Here is a 14,841-nt window from a genome sequence, read left to right as displayed (position 1 = left end):
TGTGAACGAATACAAGCATAGAGCAATAAACATAAATTCTTATGAATTAATGCTTATGATATCCTTATGCTTTATGCCCATTGTAAATGAGCACTTTTAGAAGTATCCAAGACAGAGTCTTCGCGAAGTTGTTTCGATTCAATTGTAATAATAAATCTCTAGATTTTGTAAAACAGAAACTCGGAATACAAGCACAACGAGCACGTTCAGGTCCCCACATCTTTAATAAACACAATTGTTTTTAAGATTTTAAGATTCACTGTTTTATATACGATGAATACATTTTTTTTTTATATAAGTTAGATTCTCAGAGGCAACAGTGAATTATTTTTAATAACACCTGCATATTTTCATTGCCCTTATATTCGAGGCGTTCTTATTTGAAGTTTTAGACTCATAGAAGTGATTAAGAAATTATTATTATTTATTTTTATTTTTTTGTGAACATATATATCTCCAGTTTAAGGATCTTTGTAAAAGAACAGGAAAACAATATGAATGAAACACGTGTTTTTCAAGAGATCTGGAAAAAATGTCACATTTAAAAAGTCACAAATCAGTTTTTTCATGTATTTCAATTGATTTTCTAACATTTTCGAACTGTAAGCTTTCAGTTGATTGAGTGTTGTTGGGGTTTATCCTAGACATAATGTAAAAAAAAACTTTGAATATAGCTCCAAATTTGGTATTAAAAGAAAGTTTACTTAGAGATGAACGCGAAAATTGTATAAAATAAAAAGATGTTCTACTGGAAGATATGAGAAAATGTCTGCCAAAATTAAATGAATTCTACTAAATGTTGAAAACTCTTGACCAAAGAATGTTTGTGTTTAGAATTTACTGTTGAATAACTAAATAGTTCGCAATAAGAATTTTCAGAGGTGTGAAAAGCTATTAAGATACAATTATTTAGAAGCACATAATGATTTTTTTACATTACGGATTTTACTGAATTCTGATTCAGTAATACCACAAGTGGATATTTTTTTTTAAATCTTCATTTACAATTGTTGAATTGAATGTGGTGGTAAAACCAACATATTTATCGTAAGAACACTATTCTTATATACTAATCAAATTTTACGTCCCAAGCCCCAGTTGGTCCAATCAAGAATGTCTCAATTCGATAAAGAATTTGACTGTGCTAGAATATTAATTTTATTTTTTATGTATGCGTAACTATCACTTTATAAATGTATTTTACCTCATCTCGACATTGAGCTAGTGAATTTCTTAGAACCACCGTTTCCGTGAATATAACTCTGGAATTTACAGATCGACGAGCATCCTTATCTATCAGTGACGTTGTTCTCAGCATAACTGGCGCAAATAACAAAAAACAAAATTAACAATGGCACAGCTAATAAATTTACTTGAATTTCACTCATTCTCCAAATATAATTCCTAAAATAAGAATATTTTTCTAACACGTAGCAACAAAGTAGTATAAAAACAATAAAATGTGCTTCTTGAAACCTTGGTCCCGTAATTAAATCCTCAAATGTTGCATAACACACTCGTAAATATTCTGACTGTCCGTTGTAGGTGTGTATGATCAAGATGCGCCTGAAGAATTGTTACGAGACAAACCTTATTTGTATCGTCAAGGTCGCCTATCGAAAGTCTACAAAACATATTCCTTCTGGCTAACAATGGCAGACGCAGTTTATCAAAGTCTTTGCGTCTTTTTCATCTGTCAAGGAACGTACGCGGACTCAGACATAGACCTATTCGAATTTGGGACCACTGCAACAACTGCCTGCATGTTTGTCATGTTACTACACGTAGCAATCGAAATACGATCATGGGTACGTGTAGTTTCCCCATTTAAAAGACAGAAAGTTGCAAATTTTGTTTTTAGACAATAATCCATCTGGGTGCAATCGTCTTCTCCATCGGTGCATTTTATGTCTACTCGTTCCTATACAACTCACTATGTGTTAATTGTTTCGGATTACCTAGCACATATTGGATAATACAAAGATCGACGAGTCGACCGACTTATTGGTTGGTTACTTTACTCTCTTGTGTCGTCGCATTGTTGCCGAGGTGAGTTGTACTTAATTAAATTAAGTGTCCTCAAAAACGACAAAAATCATTTACAGGTACGTTTTCCGAGTAATGCAGACACTGATGGCGCCCGATGACGTGACGAGAGCTATAATTTCGTATCGCCGAGCTAGTAGAAGAGGTGAGGGCTTTCTCGTATCTTGGTCAAGGTCTACATCTACATCTTCCATATACAGGTATTGTAAGGGTTGAGGGTCGCTTGTAACTAATGCACTAACAAAATAATTTATCTCTATGATACCATTCCAACAAGGTAAGTTGCATGCAGGCTCAACACTTCACCGCTTCTCACGTATTGTCGACCATAAAATGATAATTTTTTTTAATTTGTTTCAGAACCACAGATACAAGGCCTAAGAATAACGCTATAACAGCTGTGGGATAACGACAACGTGGCCTTAACTGAGAAATTTACAGTGTTAATCGAGATAAACTTGCATTTTACAGGCTGTGATGCGTATAAATAAGGGACCAATTAAGTTATTTAATTCTTCAGTTTTCGTTATGTCTACGTACAACCTGTTTTACCATTTGTAAAGTATAAGTGAAGCAATGTTTTTGTGCCATTGTTTTCTTTTAATTTGATTACAACTATTTATGTACTTACATTTTATTAGGTGAGCTACAATACTTGCAGTTACCAAACCTTTAGTAGAATTCTTTTTTGTTTCTTTGTTATACAAATGTATGTTCCTGATATATTTTTTTAACTTGCCAAATGAGTTCATAGCACAATCTTTAATGTAATTTAGTTATTTTTTGATGCGATTTTTTTAAATATCCATGACTGTGAAACTCTATTTTTAGTATTCTAAGGTGCTAACTCTACAGTGTGTATTTCTAAAAGGCAACGATTGAACATCTCGCGTTTGTTTAGTCGCTTATTTTGTACACTTTTAAGTAATTTAACACTTTTATAGTTTTCCACCATTGCCTTACTATAAAATCTTTTTACATAGACTGTGTGATGTTAACATGATGTTGATTTTATATAGTATAATCAAAATGTTATGAAACAGATTATTTTAGAAATGATTTAATAAATAAATATATTTATGTATAGCCAAAACACTATCAGTATTAAACTTCGCATAAGATGTCACTCTTTGGTCTATACTCTATAAGAATTACGAAATTAATTTTTAAATTTAACCTGTAATTTGTTTAATTCGTCAGTACTTAACTCTGATTTACGTTTAGATCGATCTTTTTAATAAATGCCGAGATTGAAGAGTGTATTTTTCAACAAAATTAAACTAACAACCAGCACATTTTACCAGCGTATAAAACATTGTAACAACCTATCAAGTTAATTAAGACCACTGGCGAATTTTGCACAGGTCGGGTAATACTAGAAATACCAAGATGATTTCTTCATTCCTCCGCATGTACCATATGATGTCAAAGACCCAATAGCAGAACAGAGAAAAATATATAAAAATTAAAAAAGAGATAGTGTTTTTTTTGCAGTCAAACGTATTCGTTCACTTTCCAGTAGCATGGCACCCCTAATGCCCATTCTACATTACTACATTTTTGAACTATATTATATAAAACAAAAAATATATATTTATAGACTTATATTACCTTAATTTTAAAATTGTATGGTTTAAAACAAATTAAATTATATAAATGCAACAGAATAAATAGGTTCTCGATAAGCCGTCATAACATAAAACTAAAGTCGCTAGTCATTCTCTATATAGAACCACAATGAATTCGCTAATATATGTCAGCAACACCAGAATCTGCATTTCGAGATTGCCTCGCATCAACACTATCAGTAGCTGCGGAGCAAGATCATGGTCCAAAGGTACCTAAAATTAGTGCTCATTTTTGACAAGAGAACACTGAGTACCATCTAAAGTGGTTTGTTTATTTTTTCGTGAAGTAGTATTGTGATACTATTTATACAGAATCCGCAATTTTTTAAATACGGAAAGGATAGAAATGAATAACCTGGTTTGTAATACATGTAGTATGTTTTTAAATAATTAAACTACACAAGACTGTATTTAGATATTTATCTTGTAATAACCGTGTACACCAAAATGCTTCTAAAGCATTTCAGAAAAAATATTGACTAGTAAAACAAAATGACTAAAAGCCTCATTATTGGAATGTTTTTTTTTATGAAACGGCTAAAATCACGATTTCCCCATGTATTTAACGTAGGATGAAGTAATCCAGATGCTGGTGCAGACTGCTTAGGTGGTCAGATGGTTTTGGTAAATTCTGCAATAAAACTGGAACAAACATCATGAAGTAGAATTAATAAACATTATTAAATGTAAAATGTGAATACACTTGCCTCCTAAACACTTGTGTTACATTAAAACAAAGGTTCAAACTGGCACATCATACAATTTTTGAACAAAGTTGAAATTGATAAAATCCTCTTCAAATGAAATTCATTTAAACAAAATTCAAAAATGTACACCAAACTTGTCATAGTAACTTTCGACTGTCGAGGTGGAATTCCACACTCGTGTATGCCTTCTTCCCTTTCAGCTTTCTACAAAAATTATGTTGTACTGTAAACTAAAATCAAGGTCTTGATATGCCATATGAGATCGCAATAGACAAAAATCTCAAAAGTCGTAATTATGATTTAAGACAATCGTATTAATTAAAAGTGACTTAAGTAGAAAGGTTACAGGTTAGAGAATGTAAACTCATCCCTCTGTCCCAATATAATGTTACCTCAAAAGTAACTGTACTTCATTTCAAATTTTTATCAGTAAAAAGTTGCGTAAAGTGGAATGGGTAAATCGTCGAAGACAATTTTCCTCTAAACACGTAAATAACAAACCGTAAAGTCGTGAATATGGAAAAAGTATAACCTCACCCAGTATAAGGTTCTGATTACGGTACCGTCTACTTTCTCAGTTTATCTTACATTCCATATGAATATCACTTCCTGTCATTAAATAACAACTAGTAAAATGGTACTCCACCGTTTGGTGGAACATTTCAATGTTCAATGGCTTTTTGGAAGAACAACTAACGGAAATTATAAGTAGGCAATAAGTTATATGACATTTAGCGCGCTATATTAATTAATAATTTAATTGCGAAGTTTAATTATGTTTGCCAAGATTCAACTTATTAAGGTGAGAAACTGACAAAAAATTAAGAAATGCAAAATTCGCATTTAAATAGATGTTCTAACTACTCTCTTCACTTTGGGTGGAGGACAAAAAAAAATCGAAACTTATTTTACACTATACTTTAGACATACAAAACATGTAAAGTAGTCTTGGACAATATTTGTATACCATTCAGTTGACACTGTTAATTTTTAAATAATTTTACATTTACATTATTATGACTTCTTGGAAGTGGACGGTGAATTCATAATACCATTAGGTGAACCAAGTTTGTCAAAAAAAAGCTATGGTAATGTGGGTCGTACCAAATTCGTTCCCAAAAAAGTAGTTATTGGATTAGGATTATGTTAGTTATCTACATCTACATCTTACAGTTCCTAAGGACTGATAAACGCGCATCGACCTGGTTTAGCTAAAGAATGCAACGACCAAACAGAATTAGATATTGCTTCTTATTTTGAGGTAAAAATAAGTAAACAGCACGATTTTTAAAAGTTTATTTATATTTGAATTGATAGGAAACACATTTCACAAATTCATGCCTAGAAGTTATATTTGACTAAATTTTGTAGATTTTTCTGTCAGTAAACTGCATTTTTGTAGAACTTTTTTATCATAAATGAGTTTAACGTTTTTACAACTCTTGCATGATGTAACTGATGTCTATGTGACAATTTTTAAGCCATTTATAGAAAAGTAACGAAATTGAAAAAAAGTAACACGATTCACATGCATTCGTTGGACGAAGAATAAGAATAAGGTAGTTAAAGAAAGTCCAGTCGTTAATTGCGACCAGGAAACACTTTTTAAACAAAATAATCCTTAATCCTTCGGTCGCAAACTCCACCGGCCGCTCAGCAATCGTAAAAATCTACCTGTGCGCGAATTTGAATCCGCCGCATAACATATTTTGTAAACCATTATTTGCGCCTCGTGTCATGTTCCTTCCCATGGCAGTAATCCATTTTGGTCACCTTAAATATTCCGTACCTAATCATTGTCTAATCCTGCATTTGATTAATTAATTACCCCTCGAACTACAGTATATCGAAAACATTTTTGAAAGTATCTTGCCATCCATTTCTTTACAATGTACCTAGTGGATATTGTAATATAAAAATTTAAGACATTCGTAAACTCCATATGCGTATACGTGTGGATTCCATAAACAAAACACGTCGAGTAGTTGGGTTCATAGAAAGGCCAGTTGGCTTTAGAAAACTTCGCGGAGTTGGTTGCTAGCAAGCCGTTTCTTGCGCCTTGTCCAGAGTAAGTGCTACGTTATATGTGTCATAAATAGTTATATCTTCGCCATATAGGCAAAACTTTTTTCTTGGTTTTATTCACCGCTTGACAATCCTCCAAATGGTAGTATGTGTATGTATACATGGAACTGTGGTCATCTGTAATGTACGTGTAATGAAGCCGTTACCACTTCCTTTATTTTTCCGTAATGGTTCGAACGATTTACTCTACTAATAAAAATGTGCCCATCGTTGAAGAGATGTCTGCGATATCTTTGTCAAACTCACTGAATTTATGAAATCATGTGAAATCGTCACTTTTGTCTCCAGTCTCAAAGCAAAAATATTTGAATCTATTGATCCAGTAAATAAATAATCAAAACTGGAGTAACCCTGCATACGAGTATAGTAAATAATTATTGTGTTTTGCCGTTAACAACACATATTGCGTCCTTTTTGCCATCACTAGATTAAAACAAAGGACGCGACGTAATGGGATTTCCTATATTTTATATAGCACTTACCTTGTAATCGAGAAATACCAAGAAAACTGATTCTGAAAAACAACAACTGCGAGTCGAAACACACCTTGTTTGTTTTTTTGATAAAGGTTTCAAAATATATTTGGCAGTAATAAGATCACAGAAGGGTAAAAAATATCTTACACGAAATTTTATAACACTGGTTTGGCAAAGTGACAAAAATACTTCGCATACAATAAATTCTTCATGCATAGTGATATCAGTCAGTGATGTTTGTATGTACGGTCTGAAATTCTATGGTAAGTGTTTGACGAAAATAAAAACCATCGATTATATTTAGAAAAATTAATATAAAATCTTCACTAATTTATGATCAGTCTAAAGCAGTGGCACCATGTAATTGTAATGAGTGTGGGAATATTGAAAAAACGTGCCTACTTCTATAAACACGGTTCAACAAGTTTCTCTTGAAAGTTGGGCTTCCTACTAGCGTCATTGGTGTGAATTTTTTTGCAGTGCGATAAAACGTCATTACTCACTTGTGAAGGCGCTACTATGCATACAAAACCTACAATGTTTTCATTAATTTCAAACATTGCCGTGTTCTGTAGGTAACTAATACGATTACTACAGTCACCTATCGTGTTACAAATTTGATAGTGTAGTTATGGTATACACCCGCAGGTGTCGTTGTACGTTCATTGTACACGTGTGAAGCAGTAATTCATGTTTGATCGCCTATAACTTCCTGTATTAGTCAAACTTAAACGTTCGTCATTCACTTACGTAAAGATTATCATTGTACAACCAGTCGAAAACTTTTAATTTGCATAATTTACATTTTAGAAGGTATGGCCGAATGCAATTTGTAGTTGGTCGTCGTTGTACTAAAAATAGTGGCAATTACGACAAGTAAACACAGTCGATATTTCCGCGAATTAATAACTGAACGGTTAGCAAACGTGTGCAAAACGTGTTGGAAAGTTGCGCAAGGTGAAGTAGCAACCCAAGATGAAATCTCTGTGGGCGCCTCGGGTGAGGCTGCAGTGAAGCGTGATAAAAGATAGTTAAAGAACAAAATATAATTTATTGATAATGATACAGAAATACAAATATAAATAATAATATACAGAGGTGGACACTCTGTAGTTGGGGGCAGCCAACTTTGTGTGCTGACGCACAGTCGTCCACTATACAATATTGCGACAAGAAGGTATAAATAAGTTACATATAAATTATAATAATAAAATAACATAACATGTCGAATGAGAAACATAAAATTAAATAATGATTTAAATAACAAAAAAACGTATTCTTTCATCGGTCACAAGTCACACATCAAAAGAAAAACACAACGAGAAAGTAGTAATAAAATAATAAATAACTTCGATCACGGAATGTTACAGAAATCGAGACCGACGACTGAAGAAGCTAACCTAGTTGCACGTACACAATCAACATTCGTATAAAACACGCCTCTATAATATAATTTTAATATTTAGTAATCACACAATATCAAAATCACGCCGCCGAGGCGGACCTACTTAATATAAATAAGACACTTTAATAAGTCTGAGTGGCGCACGCCGCACAACTACATCACCATGTCGTTTATGTTGAAGACGTGCAGCCTGGGCGCCTCCGCCAGCCTGTTGAAGACCGGCAGGCGGTCGTCCGTCGAGGGCGAGCTGAGCTCGGGCTCGCTGCTGAAGAACGAGCCCATGGAGGACGTCGGCGACTGGCTGAGACTGCACGGCGGGCTTGAGTCCAGTGACAACGTGGGGCTGAGCGCCGCCGGCCGCGGTCGCCGCGCCAGCGCCTGCTTCTGCATCACCACCTCGTCCTGGTTGTGCACGAAGTGGCACCGGGGCCCGTACGGGCAGAAGCCCACGGTGTGGTAAGTGCGGCACAACTCCGTCTTGTACTTGGGGTGGCGCGCGAGACTTCGCAACTCGCCGCCCCCGTGGGCGAACTGGCACTTGTCCCCGTACTTGCACACGCCGAACTCCTCGTACGGCCTGCACAGCTCGGTCTTGTACCTGGAGGTGTTGACGGCGGACGCGACGCTGGCGGCTGTCTGGGCTGGCGCCGGGGCCGACTGGGCGCGCTCGAGACGGCGGTGCTGCGTCAGGTTGCCCAGCAGGAGGGTGAGGTTGGAGGCGGTCGTGGCTCCGGCGGCGGGGGTCGACGCCATCCGGGTCAAGGTGAATCGCATCCCAGGCGATCCCAGGTCCAGGTGGGCGCCGGGGGCAGTGTCCCGGTTTGGAACTGCAGTCTGCAACAAAACAACAAGACGCGTTAGTACGTGGCATACACCAAAAAATGCAAAGTGAAACCCGGATATGAACTAAACGAGACAACCGACTCGCTTTCAAGGAGAGTGTGGAAAATTTGGATACCGAGCCCGGGAGGGTGTTACGGATATCTCTTTTCGATCTTATGTACTTGAAACTTTCGATTTACTCAATGTAATAAATATGTGCGAAATGTGGGCAAAAGTTCTGGGACACCGAAAACGCACTACCCAAGTACAACCGATATCTAAAATATAAAACGTGAATTACACATTCGAAATTTTCCCCGTTACAAATTTTCCAGTTTACAATTTCATTCTGACCTCTACAAAATTTAACTTTGTAAATTGGAAGCTGACAACTTCATTTCTAAAACGATTTGAGCAACCGTCCGCCTATTCTCCAAGTGAAACCGAATGGTGTTTTCGTATGAACAACTTAGCTTTCTAGAAAACGTAGCTCTCGTTTTAGTGGCACCCAGAAGTATTTCTTCAATTTAATTTAATATCTTGACATTTTGTACTTAATATGAATGTAATTTAATGATGAAAAATTTCCATCGATTCAACGTCATGCCTACGCTAAACCTTCGAATTAACAACATATGAGCACTGGAAACTCTGCCTACAATCTGGTACAAGATTGGCATAGGTCAACAAAATTGTATATGCAGTCACAAGACTGCGATGAACTTAAAGGTCCAATGTAAACTTGAAACAACGTTAAAATGGTTAAAAAAAATAGCAGTGGTAGAAAATATCCCCAAAGACTTTTGTGCCACCCTGCATTAACTTTTAAATTAAAAAACGCTGAAGCTAAATTAAAAATATTGTACTCTGTAATTATGCTAGCTATAGGCGCCGACCTCACGAACGCCTTGGGCTCGGGCGCCCAACAATATATTTGGTCTTAACGCTGCCTTTGGAAAGATTTCTTCGTCAATTTTTGTGCTACAAATAAAATCATTAGTGGGCTTAATTTGCCAATTCCACGCATTTCTTTTCATAGTCTAAAATTACATATACAGTCGAACCTCCTAACTCGAACCTCGGAAGTAGAAAACCTCGATTAGTTCTCGATATAAAAAATCTGGATTAGTTGAATAATTTTGTTAGAGCAACAAGCCACAATAATAACTGTTAAGTCAAATTTTATGTCAAATATGGAATCTCTAAAACCACCAAAAATACATTGAATTTTGTACGTTAATTTCAGTTTAATCCAACAATGAAAAGGAATATTACTAAAGATTTTCGCTGTGTCACCTAAAAGCAAAAAGCAGCTAAGTAATTATTAGATTATTTTGAAAAGACATAAAAGTTATGCTCATATATCTTTAGCATTAAAATATGTAGGTAACGATTGACCCATTTTCTAGTTGTACACAAAATATATTGTTTTTATATTTTAGGTATGTGTATAAATATATATGATTAATTAATTATTACACTAATTAACTCGAATTTTCCGTAACTGGTGCGTTGGCACTTCCGACTTAAGAGGTGCAACTAAACTTCTCCGCACTACCAACAATTAACAATACATTTCGATTGGAATTCCACGTGTATTTTCTTTCTATTTCAAATAATTGCAACGGTAGAAAAAATTTAATTTAAAAACCGATTCAATACATTAACCCGTTTAAAGTTTTACATTTGCGGTCAAAATGTTACTCTCCTCCTAATGGAACATTTTTTGCAACAAAATTAGAAGAAATTGAACACTAAAATAAATTCACAAGTTATCATATTACAGCTACATTTCTTTAACATAAACTAACAAATAACATTCTTTTAAAAGTAGTTTTGAATTACTATGAAGCTCGAGAAGCGAAAGTTTAAAATTTAAATTTATTAAAGATATTCCTGAATCAGAATTATAGAAACTTCTCAACCAACACATAGTTAAACACAATTTAGAAAATCTCAAGATTTAAATTGTTGATATGCATACGTACATGTTTATACTTTTTGCAAGTACATGTATGTTTATTTTGTTTTTACTTTAGTTTTCTCGCAATTTGTTTTTTGTTTTCACTGGAATAGAAAATAAACAACAGTTAACTGTTTTATTTTTGCATAATCACTGAAATAATAATGATCACTTCAAAAATAACATTCTTCATTCACAGTTTCTCGTTGATAATATATATGCTCTTTTGAATTGTTTATTTTTTAAACATTGCCGAAGCCAATAAACGTAGTTCACTCACTGTTTAACTGTTACTATCTCTACAAAATTCTTTAGTATAATATCTTATAGCTTCAATTTTCGTTAAATGTTACAAAGCTGGCAAGGCTTTATTAGCGTCAATTTTAAATAAGGGGTGCTACGGTGTTCACGTTTTTTAAAACAGTAAACAATGAATTAAAACAAATAACAACAGAAACATTTAAGAGGAGCTTCTTTTTTTAATTTAAAAGGCCAACTCCAATTGTTTTACATTGTAAAATCTGCCGTTGGTATTCAAAATAAAATCTGCTTTGCTTTTAACAGAAATGATAAATAAAATCAACAAAATTCTAAAAAATCAATAACAAACGAAAATAGGATTATTATGAAATGACTTATTTTTTGTTTATAATTAGTAGGATACAAAATTGTGTATATTTGTAATCTAACCATGATTGTAATACTAAACCAGCCATACCGGGTTTGTGATATTGACTAAAAGAAATTTTAATCCATCAAAAAATTGATTTAAAATTTCGCAAAATTTTCTCTCGGAAACGATTTACATCGACCGATAATAAATAAAATCAGCAGCAATGGATCCATCGACCGATTATACAGTCGGTCTAAACATTTACATTGTACGTGAAAAATCTAAATTAGCCTATTGTTAAAAGATTAAATAAATATATTTTTAGTTCCATTGCTGGAAATTTTGGATAGTTATATATTTGATTTACATGATATTTTAACAGTGGAAAAATTTGTACGCCCACCAGAGTTGAAATTACAACCGTCAATTTTATTATTTTTGTACACTATACAGCGCAATTAAAACACGCAAATGTTTTGTTATATTACTCATTTACTCAATTTACATTTAAATTTACACTTTCTGTACTGTTTGTTATGCCTGTGATTTATTTCTTTACAAATTTAGTGTTCGCTTTACGAGCTTAAAAAATAAAACACCTTCAAGTCTACCTGGAGAAACTAAAACCACGTTACAAATAAAATAAACGGATTCCACTTCTCAATTATCGGGGGAAATCTACAAACTTTATTAAAACAAAAAAAAATGTAACTTTCATTCAGGACCGAGTCGACAGAGTAAGAGAAACAATAACTGGTACAGGAATGCGGTCTAGCTTGGCAAGTTGTAGGCAAAATGCCAAATCATTAAGTGATAGGTATGTAATTTTTTGCAGCATTAAGAATATGCCAAAAACTTATCACATTGTCCGCAACGCCACTGCTTATCCTGAATCACATTTATATTTTAATACACATTAATTTTTATCACGAAACGCATATTGAACCGAACTTATTCAGCGGAACACTGGTGGGAACACCAAATTAAAAGTTACAAAAAAAAGCAGCGTTGCGGACAACACGACCAGTTTTCTAACAAAGGCGAATTTTAAAACCACGTGTTCGTCCCGAAACGGGCTGGCCGGTGTTGTGACCACCATTCTTGCGAACAGGGGGTTGATTTTAGGCATCCACACTTTCATCTCTTAAGACACAATCGGTAAAAGTTCGTTCTACAAGCCTACTTTCTCGCAGTGACAAACGCGGTGCATGTGTGTGAAAGCTACGACCAGTGGGAGTCAAGAAGCATTTCTCTTTTCTCGCGCCACCAAAACAACGAACGTTTTCGATTTTTACAAGAGGCGGGCGCCAGTGGCGTAACCAAGCGCAGGGTCACGCAATAAATCTCTCCGAACAATTAACTGTGATTAATTCGAGAATGTGTAACAATTACAGTGACCAACAGCATTTTCGCGATTTGGGATATTATTTTCAACAATTGACTCATTAATTGTACAATTTGGCGCACATTTAGCCACGATTATAATAAAAATTTTGATTCGTCATACAATTAAAGAAGTTATTTTTGTGTTGGCTGGCTGCATTTTTGCGAGGTTTAGCAAGATTTCACTATTTAAACACGGAATAGTGAGTAGCGAATGTCTAAAAATGTTCAATTTGCACTGTCCTAAACATACGAATAACTACTAATGACTTTTATAGCGATGTGTCATATTGAGTTTATTGTTTAGTGAAGGTCAATTTAATAAATCAGCACCGAAAAACTATTACATATTTAAAAGATTTATTACTAATGGTAATTGTGAAGAAATGAATGTAATATATCATATGAATGTCTCCGCTATAAAACGTTATAATATGAAGTGGTATTTGACAATTAAATGTAGAGCAAATTTTGTTCCAACTAAAAGTGCTGTTCTCAATTTCTTTCGAAGATTTGCTGCAACTGTTCCAAATTAACGAGGAAAAAGTCAACACCAAAAAAATCAAATGCTTCTAATTTTGTGAAAGATCGTAAATTATGTAAGTATATTGGGCAACCTTGTAAACTCGGCTACCGAATAACATTTAGAACTCATTTTGAATGTACCTAACCCAACATTTCACGATATAATTTAAGAGCCATTTAATAACGCGGTTTTCTGAAACTAATTTACACACAAACACTAGGTTGGTTGACTTTTTTTTATTTTGTGAAATCTATCGTCCGGATGACGTGTATCTTTCCAACACGTGGTGTCGAGACACGTTACTCAGAACTAGGAAAAAGAAATTCGAGTTTTTTTGTGTTTTGCGAAATGTATGACGTGTTATCCTTGCAACACGTGGTGGCGATGCCGATTTACTTGAATTCAAAAAACAAATATCCTTCGGTGGGTGCACACCAAAAAAACAAAAAAGCCGCCAACAATACCAGAAAATTTACTTCCCACGCTTTTTGCGAAACCTGAATCTGAATTAGAAACTTTAACGTTATTGAATAATTATAATTCTTGCAATTCAGCCAACTGGATGAATAAATCCGATTCTTTTGATTTGAGTCATATTTAACGGCAAACGTGTGTGAATTTGCAACGCCCAACCCCCGGTTCCGCCACTGTGCGGCGCGATTTTCCCCATGCGCACTTTCTACGGTTCGGTTTCTTAAAAACATGCGTAAAAAGTCGCCCATAACGCGATAACTTTTTAACAGTACCCAGAAGGAATCATAATAAACATTTGTGGAAACGTTCGAATAGCCGGTTTTGCCTGTAGTCCTTGAATGCCAGCTAAAACCGACCTGACCCGTCTACCTGCCACAAGAAGTGAAGCGATTGCAACGAGCAGGTAGGAGAGGACGGTCGAGCACTGGTCAAGCAGGAAAGTTACGAAGTTTTTTGTTTTTATTTTTTATAGTAAAGAGCAGAGCCTCACCTTCATCAAATTATCCCCGAAATCGTAACGTGACATTATTGCGGTAGACATATTCCTGATTTAGCACTAGAACACTATAATACAAAAACACTGCGATCCTGCAAAACTGGAAGACTCGCAACAATAAAACCAATAAATAGTGACGTATTTCGCGCTATTCCGCACGCAGCGATCGCGTGTTCACTCTTCGGATAGGTCTCGTGGTGACTGAATTTTGTGGCAA

General features: G+C 34.8%; 2 protein-coding genes and 1 long non-coding RNA gene across 4 annotated transcripts in view; 1 reads left to right on the top strand and 2 right to left on the bottom strand.

Moving 5' to 3' along the window:
• Positions 1–3,521, top strand: part of LOC135130290 (phospholipid-transporting ATPase VD) — a 47,722-nt gene extending 44,201 nt beyond the window's left edge. Inside the window, exons 8-11 of one of the 2 annotated variants that reach the window (XM_064057663.1) lie at positions 1,546–1,808; positions 1,862–2,049; positions 2,106–2,191; positions 2,407–3,521. In XM_064057663.1, coding sequence (XP_063913733.1) covers positions 1,546–1,808; positions 1,862–2,049; positions 2,106–2,191; positions 2,407–2,441 — 572 coding nt within the window. In that variant the 3' untranslated portion in view covers positions 2,442–3,521. Of the gene's footprint in view, positions 1–1,545; positions 1,809–1,861; positions 2,050–2,105; positions 2,247–2,406 lie in introns of both variants that reach the window. The other variant, XM_064057655.1, reaches the window with a different exon arrangement.
• Positions 3,522–5,663: 2,142 nt separating this feature from the next.
• Positions 5,664–7,210, bottom strand: LOC135130352 (uncharacterized). The gene is made up of 2 exons (XR_010280743.1): positions 6,949–7,210; positions 5,664–6,889 (listed from the first exon to the last, which is right to left on the bottom strand). It is a non-coding gene; the product is annotated as an uncharacterized LOC135130352 (long non-coding RNA).
• A 763-nt stretch (positions 7,211–7,973) lies between these two features.
• On the bottom strand, positions 7,974–14,841 carry LOC135130341 (protein TIS11). Its single transcript, XM_064057708.1, has 2 exons — positions 14,619–14,841; positions 7,974–9,181 (listed from the first exon to the last, which is right to left on the bottom strand). Exons 1-2 carry the CDS (start codon positions 14,667–14,669, stop codon positions 8,501–8,503), a joined length of 732 nt encoding a protein of 243 aa, XP_063913778.1. The 5' UTR covers positions 14,670–14,841; the 3' UTR covers positions 7,974–8,500.

The sequence above is a fragment of the Zophobas morio genome, unplaced genomic scaffold, assembly GCF_036711695.1.
Source record: "Zophobas morio isolate AGI-343-1 ecotype UQ-CSIRO unplaced genomic scaffold, CSIRO_AGI_Zmor_V1 ptg000002l, whole genome shotgun sequence".
NCBI lineage: Eukaryota > Metazoa > Arthropoda > Insecta > Coleoptera > Tenebrionidae > Zophobas > Zophobas morio.
This window is presented reverse-complemented; position numbering and strand designations above follow the sequence as displayed.